The sequence below is a fragment of the Suricata suricatta genome, chromosome 14, assembly GCF_006229205.1.
Source record: "Suricata suricatta isolate VVHF042 chromosome 14, meerkat_22Aug2017_6uvM2_HiC, whole genome shotgun sequence".
Classification (NCBI taxonomy): Eukaryota; Metazoa; Chordata; class Mammalia; order Carnivora; family Herpestidae; genus Suricata; species Suricata suricatta.
The window spans coordinates 80911328-80930770 of NC_043713.1; the positions used below are offsets into that span (position 1 = coordinate 80911328).

Consider the following 19443-nt stretch of genomic DNA (forward strand, 5'->3'; position numbering starts at 1 on the left):
ACACACACACACACACACACACACACACACACACACACCACACACACACACACACACACACACACACACACACACACACACACACACGATCCAAAGCAGACACACACAGGCGCGCGGCAGGAGCACAGAGAGAGGGAGACACGGGATCCAAAGCAGACAGGCTCCAGGCTCCAAGCTGTCGGCACAGAGCCCGACGTGGGGCTCAAAGTCATGAGCGCGAGATCATGAATTGAGCTGAAGTTGGACGCTTAACCGACTGAGTCACCCAGGTGCCCCTCAAAGAGTTAATCTTAAAAGTTCTTGTCATAAGAGAAAAAAAGTTGCGACTGCACTTAGCGGCGGTTAACTAGACACCTTGCATTTGCAGTACATACGTATATTGAATAAATATGGTGTACACCTGAAATTACTACAGTGTTATACATCAATTATAATTCAACAAAAGAAGTAAAAGTTCAATTTTGGGGGAAAAAATATTCAGTTTTCACTTTGGTTTACTTAGTGTACTACAGATAGGAAACACAGCAGAATGCTCAAAAGCATGACTTGTGCCTTTGTTTACCCATTTGTAAGACAGTGATAATAGTGTCTATATCACATAAGTGTGTTTTAACAACTAAATGAATGAGAGTTTGTAAATCATTTAGAACAGTGTTTATCCAACCACAGTGAGTATTGTAGATAGGTTTTCCATTATACAAATAGGAGAAAAGTCTTACTTTTGCCTCAGAGACTCTTATACTCAGAAAATCTTGTGCAGTGTACAGTTGGTCTGCTACATAGGTAGCCTCTCCTGAAGACTTGAAGTGGACAAATGGTGGCTGAAACATTAAGTGCCTGTATTGTGGCCAAAGTTGCCCCGAGCTCTTTGTGGACCTGAGAACTCTTGGTGATGGCAGTGGTTGTCCAACGCTGCACGCCGGGCCTCAGGGGTGGCTCTGGCGTTCGTTTGCCTGGCCTGAGGCTTGAGGCGTCGTCGTGTCTGTGCAGCCTTGCAGTCCCTTCTTGGTGCCTGGGGCAGCTGCATCTATTCCCATTGCCACTGTAGCTTTTTACTTGGTGCCTTTTTCTTTCTCTTTTTCTTGTTATTTCCTTCAGCTGTTTCTTTTTTTTTTCTTTTTTCCTTTGGAGTATATCATCTTAAATCCTCTTCAGACAGTAGTAGCATTGGTCCCTTCTGGCTGCTGGCAAACATAAAAACCCTAACACCTGTCTCACTGACATCTTTGTCTTCTGCTCTTCTTCATGGTACTTGTGTTTTACAGTCTCTTTCCTTACAAGTTAGAAGGTCTAACTGATCACCATGTCTAGTCCAGAGTCCCTCCGAACCCACCTATTTCTGATTTCCCGGCTCACCGCTTGAGTCCACGCCCAGGTCTCAGTCCAGCCTCCATACTGGTCCCGGTATAGGCTCACTTGGTTCCCTCCATTTCATTTTTCACAAAACTACTGTGTTCCTCTTTGGGAACTACAGATCTGTTCAGTACTAAACATCTTTGAAATTCTTCAGTGACTTCTCATTATCCTGAGAATTAAAAGCTAGAGTCCTTAACATAGCTTTCGAGTTCCTTTATCATCTTGTTCCTCGTTGGTGCGTCAGCCATTTCTTTACTTACTTGTGCATATGTGTGTGCTTCAGCCAGCCGTGCTTTTCAGTTTCACAGTGGGGCCATCTTCTTCCCTTCCCTTGGATTTTTAAACATTCTGTTTCTTTAGCGTAGACAGTTCTGTTTTCTAAACTAATACCCCCACCCCTCAAATCTTTCATACTTAGACTTGATGACTTCCACTGAGAAACCTTTCTCTGTAAGTTGCTTTTCCTATAGGGTCCCTTAGCATTTACTACTGCATTTTGTTAAGTATCTGGGCTCACCCAGGTGATGAGCTTTTGGAGCATAAGAACCCTTCCATGTTTTCCACACCCAGCAGACACAATTTCTGACACAGGGTAGGCAGTAAGTAAATATTTAACTTTTGAGGTTAGGACATTTGAGTGCTTAGATGACTAAGGTTGTGTTGTATATACATTGTGTTCTGTTATTTTTGCTTTATAATAAAAACATTCTTAAAGCATGAAAAGGGCCTTATTTGGTATATCTCAAGCTTACAAATAGTAGTTTGCTTATACTCATGGAGAAAATTCATTATAAAGTTATTTAAAATACTTAAGTATAATTATTTCCTTTATTTAGTTACAGCCAAGTTCTACTTCTGAATCTATGGATCAACTGCTAAACAAAAATAGAGAGGGAGAAAAATCAAGAGATTTGGTCAAAGACAAAACTGAACCAAATGCTAAGGATTCTTTCGTTGAAAATAGCAGCAGCGGCGGCAGCAAGCCGAGCAGTCCCGGGGCTTCTCCTTCCGCCCTCAGTAACATGGAGCACAAGAGGGGGCCTGAGGTCACATCCCAAGGGGTGCAGACTTCCAGCCCAGGGTGCAAACAAGATAAAGATGATAAAGAGGAGAAGAAAGATGCAGCTGAGTGAGTAAACCTGGAATTGAGCACATCCTGTTATTTGCTTACATGTTTCTTAAAGTGTGCAGTGCCCTTCAGCTCAAGAATCTGTCTGGACATTCGGACATGCCTTATGTGTGGCCCTCAAGTTACAGACAGCTGGGCTAAATAAACGATGTCTTCAGTAAATTAGGTCTTTGCACTCTAGTTCTCTTTCCTTCCACATTTTTGTTTCCCATGGCCGAGAACTAGACGAAATTCAGAAAGGGTTGTTTGTGTTTTTTTTCTGTAAATATACAAGGAGTTGAAAAATTACTGGCTTTTGGGAATTCTATTCCCTGGATGCTAGTCACTACCCACCTCCTGGCTCTGCTGCTGAGATCAGGAACTGTCACTGCCAAGAAGAGGAAGAAGTATGTGGTACTCCTACTTAGAATTCAGCATGTTTTCCATCAGAAACAATATTTTACTTAATGGTTAGTTTTGTTAAGATAAACTTACTTCTACACATTCAGTATATTATCAATTGAATGGATCTTTGTCGGCTAGCCTCAGAATCTAATCTAAGAACTATTAACTTGTTTGTTCTGGGCTCCGTACAATCCAGTTACATCTGAACTTTGGGAATGCAGCTTGTTGATCTGTCAGAGTGCTGCTGCTTAATTTGAAGCAAAAATTTTTATTTGTTAGAGTCATGGTTTTTCCCAAGGTGTGCCATGGAGGAAACACTTTGTCACTTTAGAAAATACTGCATGCTAGGGGGCACTTGGGTGGCTCAGTCAATAGAGTGTACAGCCTTTGATCTTGGGGTTGTAAGTTCTTGCCCCATGTTGGGTAAAGAGGTTGCTTAAAAATAAAATCTTTATAAAGAATACCACATGCTAGAGAATTGGTATATTAGGAATTGCTTTTAGGAATATTGTCTTCTTAGTTTAAATATTTATTCATTGCCTTTGAGAGAAGAATTTTATATTAACACTTTTTTAGTTGCCCTCTTTGGCCAATCTTTATCAGATTAAGGAGTGGGAAATTTGTGCGTATGTTTTAATGAAGAGGATTAGTGATTTGGTCAGAGTTATTTAATATATGTTGAGCAATTAAAAAAAAACAGATATAGAAGACTTGAGAGAAACATAAGTTTCATGCAGATTTTACTGGCCCTTTTTAATTTTCTCCTGGTTTAGGCAAGTGAGAAAATCCACACTGAATCCTAATGCAAAGGAGTTCAACCCTCGTTCCTTTTCTCAGGTAAGTTTGTTTCTCTCATTGAAGTAATCTAATCTCTAAAATAATAAATTTAGTCGTAGTCGTAGTCGTAGTCGTGGTATTTTCCCTATACCTGCCATCTCAATTCAGTCACAGGATGCTGAAACAACCTGTAGTTTACGTTCCTTTTTCTAGTACGGTCATTTATGAATACTTCTGAGCCGTTGTAAAGAATCTGGTTTTGTCCTGTCATCAGCTAGATGTAATCTGGGGCAAATCTTTGAATCTTTCTCACTGGCTGGCTAGCTAGGCTCTCGGGTTTATAGATGAACTATTACTCTGCTGAATTTGTAAGAAGATATTTATTTCTTTATTTTTAAAAACACGTTCCAGGGTGCACCTGGGTGGCTTAGTTGGTTAAGCATCTGACTCTTGTCATGATCTCACAGTTTGTGAGTTTGAGCCTCATGTCAGGCTCTGCACTGACACCACAGAGCCTGCTTGGGATTCTCTCTCCTCCTCTCTCTGCCCTACCTCTGATAGCTCGCTCCCTCGCTCCCTCGCTCTCTCTCAAATATTAAATGAACTTTAGGGGTGCTTGGGTGGCTTCGTCAGTTAAGTGTCTGGCTTCAGCTTAGGTCATGATCTCACAGCTCCTAAGTTCAAGCCCCGCGTCAGGCTCTGTGCTGACAGCTCAGATCCTGGAGCCTGTTTCAGATTCTGTCTCCTTTCTCTCTGCCCCGCCCCCACTCACGCGCTGTCCTTCTCAAAAATAAATAAGCATTAAAAAAATTTTTTTTAATTTAAAAAATGTTAAAAAAACCCACTTTCTCCAATTTCTTAAAGGTCACCTATTTTTAGCTGCTTAAAAAGCTGCCATTTTTAATAGTACTATTGGTAAATTGGTAGATTATTGTAATAAATGAATTGGCAAATTTAATTTTCTACATAACTGTTTTTCCTTTTATTTTAAATACATAGAAGTTTATTTTCTGAAGTGTTTTTTTTTTCATTAAAAGGGACTAATTAAAAGTGAATAGAACTTAGATCAGTTTTCAGATTACAATAATAGTTAGCTTTTCATCTGAACATAGTTGATTTTTATTTATGTAGCCAAAGCCTTCTACCACCCCAACTTCACCTCGTCCTCAAGCACAGCCTAGCCCATCGATGGTGGGTCATCAGCAGCCAGCTCCAGTTTATACTCAGCCTGTTTGTTTTGCACCAAATATGATGTATCCGGTCCCGGTGAGCCCAGGCGTGCAAGTAAGTCCTAGAATTTAATGTTCACTTACCCTCCCTCGTTATCTGTATTTGACGCCAAGCACTCTCTGGGTATGGGGTGACTTGGGGCAGTGATGGCAAAACAAAAATACTTGAAAAGAGGGCATGTGATGGCGTGGTATGTTATTAGTATAAAATATGAGAATGTTTTCTCGTGAGAAAGATGGTGTAGATTTACTATAGTTTGGGGTTTGTCCTTTTAGGTGTGAGTGTGATTTTACTTTTTAATGACTCCTGAGGAATCAGGAGACCTCAGAGCTAGCTCTCTAGCAGTCTACCACTAAGAGAAAATAGTAAAATACATTCTTATTATCATAAGAGCCTAATCTTTTTTTTTTTTTATTCTCTCAAGCCTTTATACCCTATACCTATGACGCCCATGCCAGTGAATCAAGCCAAGACATATAGAGCAGGTAAAGGTGAGAATAATCGTGCCTGTGTTTGCTTGTGGTGTGCATGCTGCATGGACTAAGTAACTAATTGATGACAAGTAAATATTTGTGGTTTAGCTTTGACTTTTAGTGAGCCTGTGCATTGACTTGTGATACCCAACATTGCATAAGGTGTTCAGATGTATTTTTTTAATGTTTATTTATTTTTGAGAGAGAGAGACAGCACACACACAGGGGAGGGGCAGAGAAAGGGTGGCAGAGTATCCAAAGCAGGCTCTTTGCTGAGAGCAGAGAGCCCAATGTGGGGCTTGAACTCACAAACTGCAAGATCATGATCTGAACTGATGTCAGATGCTTAACAGACTAATCCACCCTGGCGCCTGAAGACTCATTTTTATGAACAAAACTGGGAGAGGAGAAATGCTCATCAGTTGTGATTGTTCAAAATTTTCTTTAAAAAGAATAATTGAATTCTGAAGTTTTCTTTTTTTTTTTTTTAATGTTTTATTTATTTTTGAGAGAGAGGACATGAGCAGGGGAGAGCCAGAAAGAGAGGGAAACACAGAATCAGAAACAGGCTCCAGACTCTGAGCTAGGTGTCAGCACAGAGCCTGATGCAGGGCTGAACCCATAAACTGGGAGATCATGACCTGAGCTGAAGCTGGATGCTCAACCGACTGAGCCACCCAGGTGCCCTGAATTCTGAAGTTTTCAATGTTAAATTTGAAAAGAGTGTTTGTTAAATTAATATACCCAGTTGCTGACCTTTATTTTATACTAACCTACAGTTTTCTACTCCCCTCGCCCATCCAGAATTTCTTTTTGGGCAGAGGACAGCTCACTTCAGAAATGGTCAAAGTCTTCATAGTAGAGGGATGTTTCCTCCTAAGATGGCACATACTACATTATGGCTCTGGTGTGAGAGAGGCACTTTGTCTTCAGGAGGCAGGGCCATTTCTAGTAAGGGAGAACAGGCACAGGGCAAAGAATAGCAGCTATGAACATGTGTTGTGCTAAGAAGATGGAAAGTGACTGGATAATTGCATTGTCCATAATTTACATTGGGTGTAATTATCAAGATTTTGCCATATTTACGTGAGGGGTGCTTTGTTTCATTGCTGAAGAATTAAAAGTAAATCCCAAGCATGCCATTTTATTCCTATATACCTAAGTGTGTTTCTTTCTGACTTACGGACATTTTTCTTAGAGGGCCAGAGTGCTATAAAATAGTGATTCCTTTTTATCTAATAAGTACCATGATCTGATTATCCTGATTGAATAAAAAATAAATTTTTAGGGGTGCTGGGTAGCTCAGTTGGTTAAGCGTCCAACATCAGCTTAGGTCATGATCTCATGGTTCATGAGTCAAGCCCTGAATCAGTTTCCCCCTGCCTCCCCCCTCAAAACCAAATAAACATTTAAAAATACAGATATTTTTATAGTTGGTCTGTTTTAGATATGGATCAAAATATGATCTGTACATTATTTCATGTCTTTGTAATTCCCTTGCTCTTTGTTGCCCTATTACTGCCTTGTGACAGGAACCAGTTGTTATGTAGGAATGTCCCATATTCTCGATTTGTGTCTCTACTCCTTGTGATGTCATTGATGACTTCAGTTCAGGTTTAACTTTTTTGTGGGAGAGAGGTAAGAATATTTAATAGATGATTATGAGTGCTTTCTATTGGATCATTCAGGGGGTGCACAATATCTGGTCTTCCTCTGAGTATTGGTAAAATTAAGGGCTTAGGTAGTGGGAGCCCAGTTCTCCCTGTCCCCTCCCCCTACCCCCAGATAATAGAGTTTTCTGTTATTTTCTCATTAATTCGTTAGGGCTGTGGTTCTCACATTTTAGTGTGTATCACAATGAGTTGGAGAATTTGTTAAAAGCATAGATGGCTTGACCGCAGCCCCAGAGTTTCCAATGGAATAGGTTTGAGGCATGTCCTGAGAATTTAAATTTCTAGTGCAGGTCATAAAACCAGTTCCCTAAGTGATGCTAATGGTCTGTGATCATACTTTGAAAATCATTGCAGGGGCGCCTGGGTGGCTCAGTCGGTTGAGCCTCCGACTTCGGCTCAGGTCAGATCTCACATTCGTGGGTTCGAGCCCCGCGTCACGCTCTGTGCTGACAGCTAGCTCAGAGCCTGGAGCCTGCTTCCGGTTCTGTGTCTCCTTCTCTCTCTGCCCCTCCCCCTCTCATGCTCTGTCTCTCTCTGTCTCAAAAATAAATAAAACATTAAAAAAAAATTTTTTAAAAAGTCTGTTTCTAAAAAAAAAAAAAAGAAAATCATTGCAATTAGGAGTTTGAAAACAATGATTTCTGAATAATTTCCATTTATGAATTTAACAATATATGTTTATTAACTACAAGCATCTATAAGGGACTGTTCTTTTCAACTAGAGCTATATTTGGCAATCCTGAAATACTTTGTACAGGAAAATTAGGATAAATTCTTAAATTTAAGTGCTTCAAATTGGCTTAAGTGCCAATTTTTAGTAAAGAGTTGGTGCCTTTGACACTTTGCAGAAGTGTCTGGTAATATTGCTTTGTTTTGTTTTGGAGGATGTTACCCTCTCCCTATTTTATTTTATTCTTATTTTTAAAATACTATGAATGCATGGGTTTTCATATACTTTTATATATTCATTGAGGTTCAGTCAGATATTTTTTGCTACTTGTATGGTCCCATCTTTGATCCATGGCAATCCCTTCAAGTTGGCTCCTGTGTCCTTAGTTTTTTTTTTTTTTTAATTTTTAAAATTTATTTTTAAGAGAGAATTCAAGCAGTGGGAGGGACAGACATAGATGGGGGACAGAGAATCCAAAGTGGTCTCTGAGCTGACAGCAGAGAGCCCAATGGAGGGCTCAAACTCAGAGTCTGTGAGTTCATGATCTGACTCGAAGTTGGATATTCAACCCACTGAGCCACCCAGGGGCCCCTCCTGTGTCCCTTTAGTACTTCTCATTTGTCTTGATAGCTTCCTTAGTTTCTGTTGTAAATAAGATATCTCAGACTAATCCTTTTCTATACCCAGACTTGGATCTCTATTCTTTCAAGGAGCCCTAATTCTTTTTTGGGGGGAAATAGTATTTATAAACCACTCTCTGGTCATTGGATGTGCTGTTGAGTTATTGCTTCTAGGCCTTTTCAGAGGACAGAACTAGGGAATTTATACTAATATATTCAAGTTAACATTGCAAGATTTTCAGTTACTTTTTGCTTGCATCTCTTAATTCTTTTTCATTGAAAACCTTGTAAAATGAAATGTATTATCTATCTTTTAACAAATTATCGTTGGGCTTAGCTGCCTAAAACAGTAAACGTAAATTATTTCAGGAGGGTCAGAAATTCAGGAGTGGTTTAACTTAAGTTGCAGCCAGGATGTTGTTGGAACTGTAGTATATGAAGGGTTAAATGGGGCGGGACCATCTGCTTCCAGATTCAGAGCTGTTGACAGGGTAGTGCTGGTTATAACATGGCAGCTGGATTCTCCCAGAATGACTGTTCAGAGAGAAATTGATCTAAGTGGAAGCTGCAGTGTGTTTTACAACCTAACCTTGGAAGTGACATACGTTGCAGTATGCTGTGGATCACACAGAGCCAACCTGGAACAGCAGGAGGGGACTACACAGGGGTGTGAATACCAGGAGGGAGGATCGCAGGGGCCCATCTTGGAGGTGGGCGTATTTCATTTTACTATAATGTGTATAAAATAGTCTGTAAGTATTTGTTGTCTAATTGTTATACTACAGAATAAAATATAATATTTTTTTAGACTCTTAATTTTCCTTAGTATCTGTATCATTAAGAATTCTGTAAGTGTCAGTTTTCTCAGTGAAAAGTTGTTGGTGTCCTTGCTACTTCTAGAGTACTGTCTTCCAGAGCTGCTAAGTCATGTCAGTAGTTTGATACATAGGTAGACTAATCTGATTGGATTTGTTTTCATTTGTTAGGGATAGCGTTTTTACTATTTTAATTTTATCTTTATATGCAAAAATTTATAAAATTTCAAAGTGGAAATTACATAGAGAGATCATTCATAGAAATCTTGCTTCCAATTCAGTCTCTTCCACTTATACTTTCTCTAATCACTTTGATTCTAGTAGGTGCTCCATATTTTTTTCATGAGCAGATGATTTAAAATTATTTTCTATTTATCCTTACACTGCTTATTTTTGTGAATATTGATTTTTTATACATATACAACATGTTTTAAAAATAGCTTCATTTAGGTGTAATTCACGTGCCATAAAATCCACCCATTGAAGTATACAGTTTAGTGGTTTTCAGTGTATCAGAGTTGTCTAGTCATTGCGATAGCCCATGTTAAAACATTTTGGGGGCACCTGGCTGGCTCATTTGGTAGAGTGTTGACTCTTGATCTTGGAGTTGTGAGTTTGAGCCTTACATTGGACATAGAGATTACTTTGAGGAAAAAAAGACATTTTCATCACCTACAATAGGAAATCCTGTACCTTTTAGCCCTTACCATAATATGCTTACTTTTTCTATAGATTTGCCTATTTGGATATTTCATATGAGCGAAATCATGCTGTATGTAGGCTTTTGCAACTTGCTTCTTTTACTTAGTGTAATATTTTCCTTTGTTAAATTTTTTAATGTTTTTTATTTATTTTTGAGAGACAGAGAGAGATAGTATGAGCAGGGAAGGGTCAGAGAGAGAGGGAGACACAGAATCCGAAGCAGGCTCCAGGCTCTGAGCTAGTTGTCAGCACAGAGCCCAATGTGGGGCTCGAACCTATGAACTGTGAGATCATGACCTGAGCTGAAGCGGGATGCTTAACCGCCTGAGCCACCCAGGTGTCCCTAGTGTAATATTTTCAAAGTTCATCTGTGTTGGAGCATTTATCAGTACTTCATTCCTTTTTATGGATGAATACTATTCCATTGTGTGGATATATTACATTTTATTTATCTGTTCGTTAGTTGATTCCTCTTTGGGTTGTTGCCAACTTTTGACTTTACAAATAATACTGCTGTGAACATTGGTGTATAAGTTTTTGTGTGGACTTACGTTTTTATTTTTCCTGGAGTGCAATTACTGTGTTGGAGTGTATGCACCATTTTATATTTCTGGACAAGGATAGCAGTTTCTCCACATTCTTGCCAATACTTGGCTATTGTCTTTTTGGTTATATCTGTCTCAGTTGTTATAAAGTATCTCATGGTTTAATTTGTATTTTCCTAATAACTGGTGGTGTTGAACATCTTTCTGTGTGCTTATCAGCTGTTTGCATATTGCTTTAGTGAAATGTCTGTCAGATATTTGACCTAATTTTTAATTCGGTTGCCTTTAAATTATAGAATTATAGGAGTTCTTTATATAGTCTGTATACAAATCTTTTATTAGATAAAGTATTTACAAGTACTTCCATTTGAGGGGATTCTTAAAAATCTGCATTATGGTGTCCTTTGTAGCACAAAAGTTTTGGTTTTTAATGTGTATTTATTTTTGAGAAACAGAGGAGAGCACGAGCAGGGGAGGAACAGAGAAAGGGGGAGACACAGAATCTGAAGCAGGCTTCAGGCTCTGTGCTGACAGCCTGACCAGGGCTCAAACTCCTGAACAGTGACCTGAGTGAAAGTCAGACGCTTAACTGATGAGCCATGCCAGCACCCCTATTTTTTTTTAAGTTTATTTTTGAGAGACAGAGTGCAGCAGGGGAGACACACAGAGTGAGGGAGACACACGATCTGAAACAGGCTCCAGGCTTCAAGCTGTCAGCACAGAGCCAGCCTGACATGGGGCCTGAACCCCGGGATCACGAGATCATGACCTGAGCCAAAGTCAAACACCTAACTTACTGAGCCACCCAGGAACGTCCCTGTTTTTTTATTTTTAAATGTATTTTTATTGTTGAGAGAGGGAGAAAGAGAGAATGAGTGAGTGAGGGGCAGAGAGAGGATCTGAAACTGGCTCTGTGCTGACAGCAGTGAACCCGATGTGGGGCTCAAACGCACCAACTGTGAGATCATGACCTGAGCTGAAGTTGGACTTTCTACCGACTGAGACCGAGCCACCCGGGCACCGCTGCTGTTTTTTTTTTTTTTCTCCCCAAGTTTATTTTATTTTGATAGGCAGCATGCCCGTGTGCGCATGCGAGCAGGAAAAGGCAGAGACGAGAGAGAATCCCAAGCCAAAAAAGCACCCTGAAAGCACTGAAGTTTTTAATTTTGATGCAAGTTCATTTACATTTATTTGTGTTTTTATTGTTGTGGCTTTTGCTTTTGGTATCATATCTGAAAAAGCCAAAGTTGCAAAGATTTACTATGACTTGTAAGAGTTTTATAGTTTGGTTGCAACATTTATTAGATTGGTAATCCATTCTGAATTAATTTTTTTAAGTTTTATTTGTTTAAGTGGTCTCTAACCCCAACATGGGGCTCAAACTCATGACCCTGAGATCGAGTCACATGCTTTTCCTACTGAACCCACCAAGTGCCCCATTCTGACTTAATTTTTGTACATGGTATGAAGCTAGGGATCTACCTTTATTCTTTTGCATGTGGTTTTCCACTTACCCCAGCACCATTTATTGAAAAGTCTATGTCCTCATCAAATTGTCATGGTGGGGCACCTGGGTGGCTCAGTTGGTTCAGCATCCAATTCTCGATTTTGGCTCAGGTCATGATCTCCTGGTTCGTGAGTTTGAGCACCATGTTGGACTCTGCGCTGACAGCACAGAGCCTGCTTGGGATTCTCTCTGCCCCCTCCTACTCATGCATGTGCATGCTTGCCTTCTCACTCTCTAATAAACTTTAAAAAATAAAGAATAATAAAAAAAAATAAAGGAAGCACACTATATGTACTTTTCTGCACTTATGTTTTTTTTTCTTAAAGATCTTCTATTCCATGGAAATTACTGTATATTTGTATATTGAGGTTTCCTCATTCTTTTAAAAAAAATGTTTTATATATTTTTGAGACAGAGAGAGACAGAGCATGAGCAGGGAGGGGCAGAGACAGAGGGAGACACAGAATTGGAAGCAGGCTCCAGGCTCTGAGCTGTCAGCACAGAGCCCAATGCAGGGCTCAAACCCATGAATGTGAGATCATGACCTGAAGTCAGAGGCTTAACCGACTGAGCCACCCACGTGCCCCCCACCCCTTTCTTTTAATTGGGTTGGTTATCCTGTTGAATTAGTATGGATAGTACAGGTCCTTTTTCTGATATATGTATTTCAAACTTTTTTTGTAGTCTGTGGCTTATTTTCTTAAATTTCTTTGAAAGAGCAGCAGTTTTAAAATTTGCAGACCATTATTTCAGTTTTTTCTTGTATGCTTATCCTTTGGTTTCCCGAATCTGCGTACTCCCAAGGTTGCAGAGATTTTCTCCTGTGTTTTTTACTAAAAATCTTCTAATTTTCTCCTGAGACAGACATGGAGTGCATGATTGGGGGAAGGGCAGAGAGGGAGACACAGAATTTTTTTGGTTCAAAGTTTTAAATATTTTCCCCATTCATGTAATAAAGGAAACTATATGTGTTTTTCTTTCAGAATGTATATAGATTCATTTTTCTTGTTATTTAAAAATTTTTTTAAATGTTTACTTATTTTAGAGACAGAGCAGAAGTGGGGGAGAGGCGAAGGGAGGGGGAGAAGGAATCTGAAGCAGCTCCAGGCTCTGAGCGTCTCAGCACAGAGCCTGATGTGGGGCCCGAACCATGAACCATGAGATCACGACCTGAGCCAAAGTCAGACACTTAACTGAGTGAGCCACCCAGGAGCCCGTTTTTTTAACATTTAAATCTCTCATCTATTGGAAATCACCTTGTATACAGTGTAAGATGAATCTAGTTAATCTTGTTCTAGATTTTTTAGTTTGCTGTAATTCACACACTGTGAAATGTATTCCTTTTAAGTGTACATTTTGATGAATTTAATGAGTATATTTACGCTTACTCTTGTTATCACCTCAGCCAAGATGTAATGATTGTGCCTTGTGTCTATTCTTTATCAAACTCTACTCACCTACTCCTGGATTCAGGCAACCATTGACCTGCTTTCTCTTACTATAGATTAGATTTGACTTTTCTAGAATTTTTTGTAAATGGAATTATATAGCATTTAGTTTTTTGCATCTGTTTTAAACAGCATAATAATTTGAAAGTATTTCATGTCATCTGTATCACTTCTTTTTTATTGCTGAGTAGTATTCCATTTTGATGATTAAACGATAATTAATTTACTTGTTAACAGTTGATAAGTACTTTGGTTATTTTGAGTTTTGGGCTATGATGAATAAATATGCTGTAAGAGCATTTGGGTCCAGGTATTTGTATAACTGTTTGCTTTCATTTCTTTTGGTTAAACACCTAGAATGGGGATATTTGAGTTGTATGGTAAATGCAGTTTTAAATTAATAAGTAACTGACAAATTGTTTTCTAAAGTGATTATATCATTTTGCATTCCAACTGATTGGCTGTATATGAGAGTTATAAAGGTTCTACATGGTTGCCAACACTTGGTATTATCTCTTTTTAATTCTGAACAGTCTCCTGTGTGTGTTGTTATGTCTAATTGTGGTTGTAGTGTGCATTTCCCTAATGATACTGATCATGGGCAATTTTTTCACCTGTTCATTGGCTGTCACTTTTTGTGAAGTGTTCAAATTTTTATCCCTTTGTTTACATTGGATTTCTTTTCCTACTAATAATTATAACAGTTATTTTTATGTATTTTACTAAGTCTTTTATCAAAAGTAGATATTATGATTATTTTCTCCCAGTCTGTGGCTTGCTTTTAGCCAGGTTTTTATTTGAGGAGCTGATGTTAAATTTAATGAAGTCCCATTTACCAGGTTCTTCTCTTATCACTCATAATTTTTTGTGTTGTTACTAAGAACTTTGCCTGTTCTAGATTATGAATATTTTTATGATTTTTTCTAGAAGCTTGATATGTTTTATATTTTACAAGTTTAGGTATATGATCAATCTGAAGTTAATTTTTAGAAGGTTTTTTATCTGTGTTCATAAGGGATATTGATCTGTAGTTTGCATTACTTTGTAATGTCTTTGTATGGTTTTGTTATCCAGTTAATTCTGGCCTTTTGTCTTAAAATATTTAGTAGCCTAAAGTTGTTTACAATTTTTCTTTATTTTTTTAATGTCTGCAGTATTTATAATGATGCTCTGTATTTCATTTCTGGTACTAATTGTTTTTTCCCCCCTTTTGTCTTGATCAGTCTTGCTAGAGACTTATACTAATTTTTTCAGAGAACCATTTCTAGTTTGATTGCTTTTTCTGTATTTTCTATTTTGATTTTTGCTTTTTATCCTTTAATTTCTTTTGCTTTCTTTGGATTTAATTTGCTGTTTTTCTAGTTTCTTAGGGTGGTCACTTCAATTGTTGATTTTCAGACTTTATTTTCTAATAGAAGTATTTATTTATTTATTTATTTATTAATAGTTTATTGTCACGTTGGTGTCCATACAATACCCAGTGCTCTTCCTCACAAGTGCCCTCCTCCATCACCACTACCTCTTCCCCTCCGCCCTTCTCCTTCAACCCTCAGTTTGTTTTCAGCATTCAGTAGTCTCTCAAGTTTTGCGTCCCTCTCTCTCCCCAGCTCTCTTTCCCTCTTCCCCTCTCCCTGGTCCTCCATTAGGTTTCTCCTGTTCTGTTAGACCTATGAGTGCTAACATATGGTATCTGTCCTTCTCTGCCTGACTTATTTCGCTTAGCATGACACCCTCGGGGTCCATCCACTCTCCTACAAATGGCCATATTTCATTCTTTCTCATTGCCATGTAGTATTCCATTGTGTATATATACCACATCTTCTTGATCCACTCATCAGGTGATGGACATTTAGGCTCTTTCCATGTTCTGGCTATTGTTGACAGTGCTGCTATGAACATTGGGGTACATGTGCTCCTATGCATTAGCACTTCTGTATCCCTTGCTCCTATCCCCAGGACTTCTAAATCCCTAGCAGTGCTATTGCTGGGTCATAGGGGAGTTCTACTGATAGTTTTTTGAGGAACCTCCACACTGTTTTCCAGAGCGGCTACACCAGTTTACATTGCCACCAATAGTGCAGGAGGGTGCCTGTCTCTCTACACCCTCGCCAGCGTCTATAGTCTCTTGATTTGTTCTTTTTAGCTACTCTGACTGGTGTGAGGTGGTATCTCAGTGTGGCTTTGATTTGTATTTCCCTGATGATGAATGATGCTGTTCATGTGTCTGTTGGCCATTAGGATATCCTCTTTGGAGAAGTGTCTGTTCATGTCTTCACTGAGTTATTTGTTTTGTGGGTGTGAAGTTTGGTGAGTTCCTTGTAGATTTTGGATACTAGCCCTTTATCTGATAGGTCATTTGCAACTATCTTTTCCCATTCTGTCAGTTGCCTATTTTCTTGATTGTTTCCTTTGCAGTACAGAAGCTTTTTATCTTGATGAGGTCCCAGCAGTTCATCTTTGCTTTCATTTCCCTTGTCTTTGGGGATGTGTCGAGTAGGAAATTGCTGTGGTTGAGGTCAAGGAGGTTGTTTCCTACTTTCTCCTTGAGGGTTTTGATGATTTCCTGTCTCACATTCAGGTCCTTCAGCCATTTTGAGTTTATTTTTGTGTTTGGTGTAAGAAAGTGGTCTAGTTTCATACTTCTTTCTGCATGTTGCTGTCCGGTTCTCCCAGCACCACCTGCTAAAGAGGCAGTCTTTTTTCCATCGCATACTCTTTCTTGCTTTGTTAAAAATTAATTGGCCGTACATTTGTGGGTCTAGTTCTGGGTTCTCTATTCTAATAGAAGTATTTAAAGCCACAAAATTCTAATCATTGTTTTAGCTGAATCCCCAAAACTTACTATGTTGTATTTTCATTTTTACTCAATTCAGAATATTTTCTATCTTATAATTTCCTTTCTGACCAGTGTTGAAATTTCCAAATATTCAGATGTATTTCTGTTTTTGAATTTTAAATTCCATTATAGCCAGAAATCAGATTGGTATGAAATACTATTTATCATATGTTGAGTGTCCATGTACAGTTGAGTCTATTTCTGGATTTTTTTTGTTCTCTTTTATTAGAGTGCCTATCTCCAGTAGGGCTGCTTTTTCAGCAACCCAACATTGGGTTTTGGTTTTCATATTTTCTTCCTTGTTTACTTTTGAACTTGGTATATATCTTGACTACTTAAAAACAAATCAGTTTTTAAAAGACCTATTTATTGAAAATGAAACAAAAATTTATATATATGGCCAGTTAGACTAGTATAGTACTATCAAAGCACTTTTGAAAATTATAGACTCATGGACAATTTTGTTTTACCTATAACATCCCTTTCCTTTTAGATAATTTTGAAGCATGTCTCAGATATATGTCATTTTATCTGTAGATAATCCATTTTTGGGAAATATTAGGGCTCTTAAAACAATAAAACATCTCTAATACCATTATCACCCGTGAAGAGAATTAACAGTAGTTCCTTCTCTAATATCCTCAGATTTCTCTAGATATCTTTAAATAAACAAACAAATAAATAAATAAATATAATTTGTTCCAGTTAAGATCAAAATGAGGTTTACAAGTTGCATTTGTTTATCATCTGTAAGTCATTTGTTAAAAATTATTTCGTATTGTGGCTAACTTTCTGTTATACACATTTTTTGAAAACCATTATCTCACAACCACTGATGGTCATGCATACTCTCACTCTGTTACACTCTGCCTTCACTGAATTATTTTGAAGCAATCTTAGACATCATATCATTTCATCTATCAATATTTTAGTGTGTATATTTAAGCATTGCGGATTTTATTTTTTAATCATAGTTAACAATGTCATTTTCACTCCTTTAAAAATTAGCAATTATTTTTTGCTATTCCAGAGTATGAATTCCATTACTATCTTAATTTTTTTTTTTTTTTAAGAGAGGAAGCGAGAGGGGCAGAGTGAGAGGGAGACAGGATCCCAAGCAGGCTCTGTGCAATGAGTGCAGAGTCCAGTGGGGGGCTCTAACTCATGAACTTTGAGATCATGACCTGAGCGGAACTCAAGAGTCGGACCGATAACCGACTAAGCCACCCAGGTATCATTTAATATTAAGGTAGATTAAATTTAAGGAAAATACATACGTCATAGACCCAGGTATATGTGTGTGTAAATATACATGTATACATGCAAGTGAGTAGGATAGTGGTTGCTATTAGTGAAGAAAATCGTATGCAGACAGTGGAAGGGAGGATTTTTGTTTTGTATTATTGAATTTTTTGTTTTAAGATTGTAGGGGCACTTGGGTGGCTCAGTCGGTAAAGCGTCTGACTTTGTCTCAGGTCAGATATCATGGCTTGTGAGCTTTAGCCCCGCATTGGCCTCTGTGCTGGCAGCTCAGAGCGAGGAGCCTGCTTCAGATTCTGTCTCCTTCTCTCTGCCCCTCCCCCCCCCACAGGTCTCTTTCTGTTTCTCAAAATAGACCTCAAAATTTTTTTAGAAGGTTGTATTCAAGCATTTTCTGTACTGTCAATAAAGACTGGACTGACATTTTGATTTTAATATGAGAGTCATAATCAAAATCGAAAAAATTGTAAAAAAAGGTTAAATTGAGTTAGTGAGTTTAATTAGACAAACTTTCATTTGATAAAAATGTTACAGGAATTTGGGGTGACTATTTTTTACTAAAAGGAATTGTTTTCTCTTTTTAATGTTTTATTTATTTTTGAAAGGGAGAGCATACGTGAGGGGGAGGGGGAGAGAAAGGGAGACAGAGGATCAGGGGATCTGTAGTGGGCTCTGTGCAGTGAACCTTTGTGGGGTTCAAATTCACAAACCCCGAGATCATGACCTGAGCCAAAATTGGACATTCAATGGACAGCCACTCAGATGCCCCAGTAATTCTCAGGGCACCTAGGTGGCTCAGCTGATTAAGCATCTGACTCTTGATTTGGGCTTAGGTCATGATCTCACAGTTCATGAGATGGATCCCTGCATCAGGCTCTGCACTGTCAGTGGGGAGCCTGCTTGGGATTCTCTCTCGCGCTGTGTTCCTCTGCTTACATGCAAGCATGTACCCGCCCGCCCGTTCTCTCTCTCTCAGAATAAATAAACTTGATAAAAGATATGTGGAAGGGTGCCTGGATGACTCAGTCAGTTGAGCCTCTGACTTTGGCTCACTCAGGACATGATCTTATAGTTCATGAATTTGAGCCCCCCCATAAGGTTGAAGCTGTCAGTGTGGAACCTAATTTGGATTCTCTGTCCCTGACCTCCCTACTCCTTTCCTGCTTGTGCGTGCGCACACGCGCGCGCTCTCTCTCTCTCTCTCAAAAATAAAACATTAAAAAAAAGTAAAATTTATGAAAAGAAGTATGTGGGCTTCTCAAGATCAAATTCAGAAAAATACTACTCTTCATTTTTCCCATTTTCAAGTTGGCTTTTATGAATAGATAAACAGTATAAAACTAGCTTCCCTAAATTTGTATTAAGAAAATTCAAATATTTAAAATAAAAAGCAAATTTTGCCTCTAAACTAGTAGTTACTTGTATAATTCTGGTGATTTTATGAACATGCCAAGTTGTACCTTCTTTATGCCTCATGTCTTGTGAGCGGTGGTTCATGATTCCTTCCCTCAGGTGGCTTTGTTTAGTATCACCCCATAAACTGATCACAGACCGCAATCAGTGTTACAATAGACATGCAAAGAAAAGGTACAAAGAACATGCAGCTAGCTCTTTTGGGTGAACTGGGAAAGATATTACAAAGGAGATGACAGTTGAGCTGAATTCTTTTTTGTTTTGTTTTTAAGTAATTTCTATGCCCAGTGTGGGATGCAGATTCACACCCTGATACTAAGAATCGCACCCCCTACTGATTAAATCACCCAGGTGCTCCATGAGCTGAATTCTTACCTAGAGTTTCAACAGGAGGGGGACCATAGGCAGAAATCTGGGTGGAATAATAAAAGACAAAAAGCATTTTTTAAAAAGCTATTTTGAAATCTGCTATGCGATACTGTGTGATGCTGTTTTGAAAAAGAGCAAGAAATGGTGTAAGAATTCAGTAGTGGGAAATTAACATGGTATTGGATCTATTTTGGTTTTTGTGTACTGTTGTTTTTCTTTGCATGTATCTAATGCCC

At 38.5% G+C, this 19443-nt stretch overlaps 1 protein-coding gene across 9 annotated transcripts in view; it reads left to right on the forward strand.

Moving 5' to 3' along the window:
* The window catches only part of ATXN2 (ataxin 2), a 115982-nt gene that overhangs the window by 81817 nt on the left and 14722 nt on the right, over positions 1 to 19443 (forward strand). For 6 of the 9 annotated variants that reach the window (XM_029922449.1, XM_029922445.1, XM_029922442.1 and 3 more), the window contains 4 exons: positions 2193 to 2485; positions 3643 to 3706; positions 4778 to 4930; positions 5301 to 5367. In XM_029922449.1, the coding sequence (XP_029778309.1) occupies positions 2193 to 2485; positions 3643 to 3706; positions 4778 to 4930; positions 5301 to 5367 (577 nt within the window). The remainder of the gene's footprint in view (positions 1 to 2192; positions 2486 to 3642; positions 3707 to 4777; positions 4931 to 5300; positions 5368 to 19443) is intronic. The other 3 variants (XM_029922446.1, XM_029922447.1, XM_029922443.1) reach the window with 1 other exon arrangement.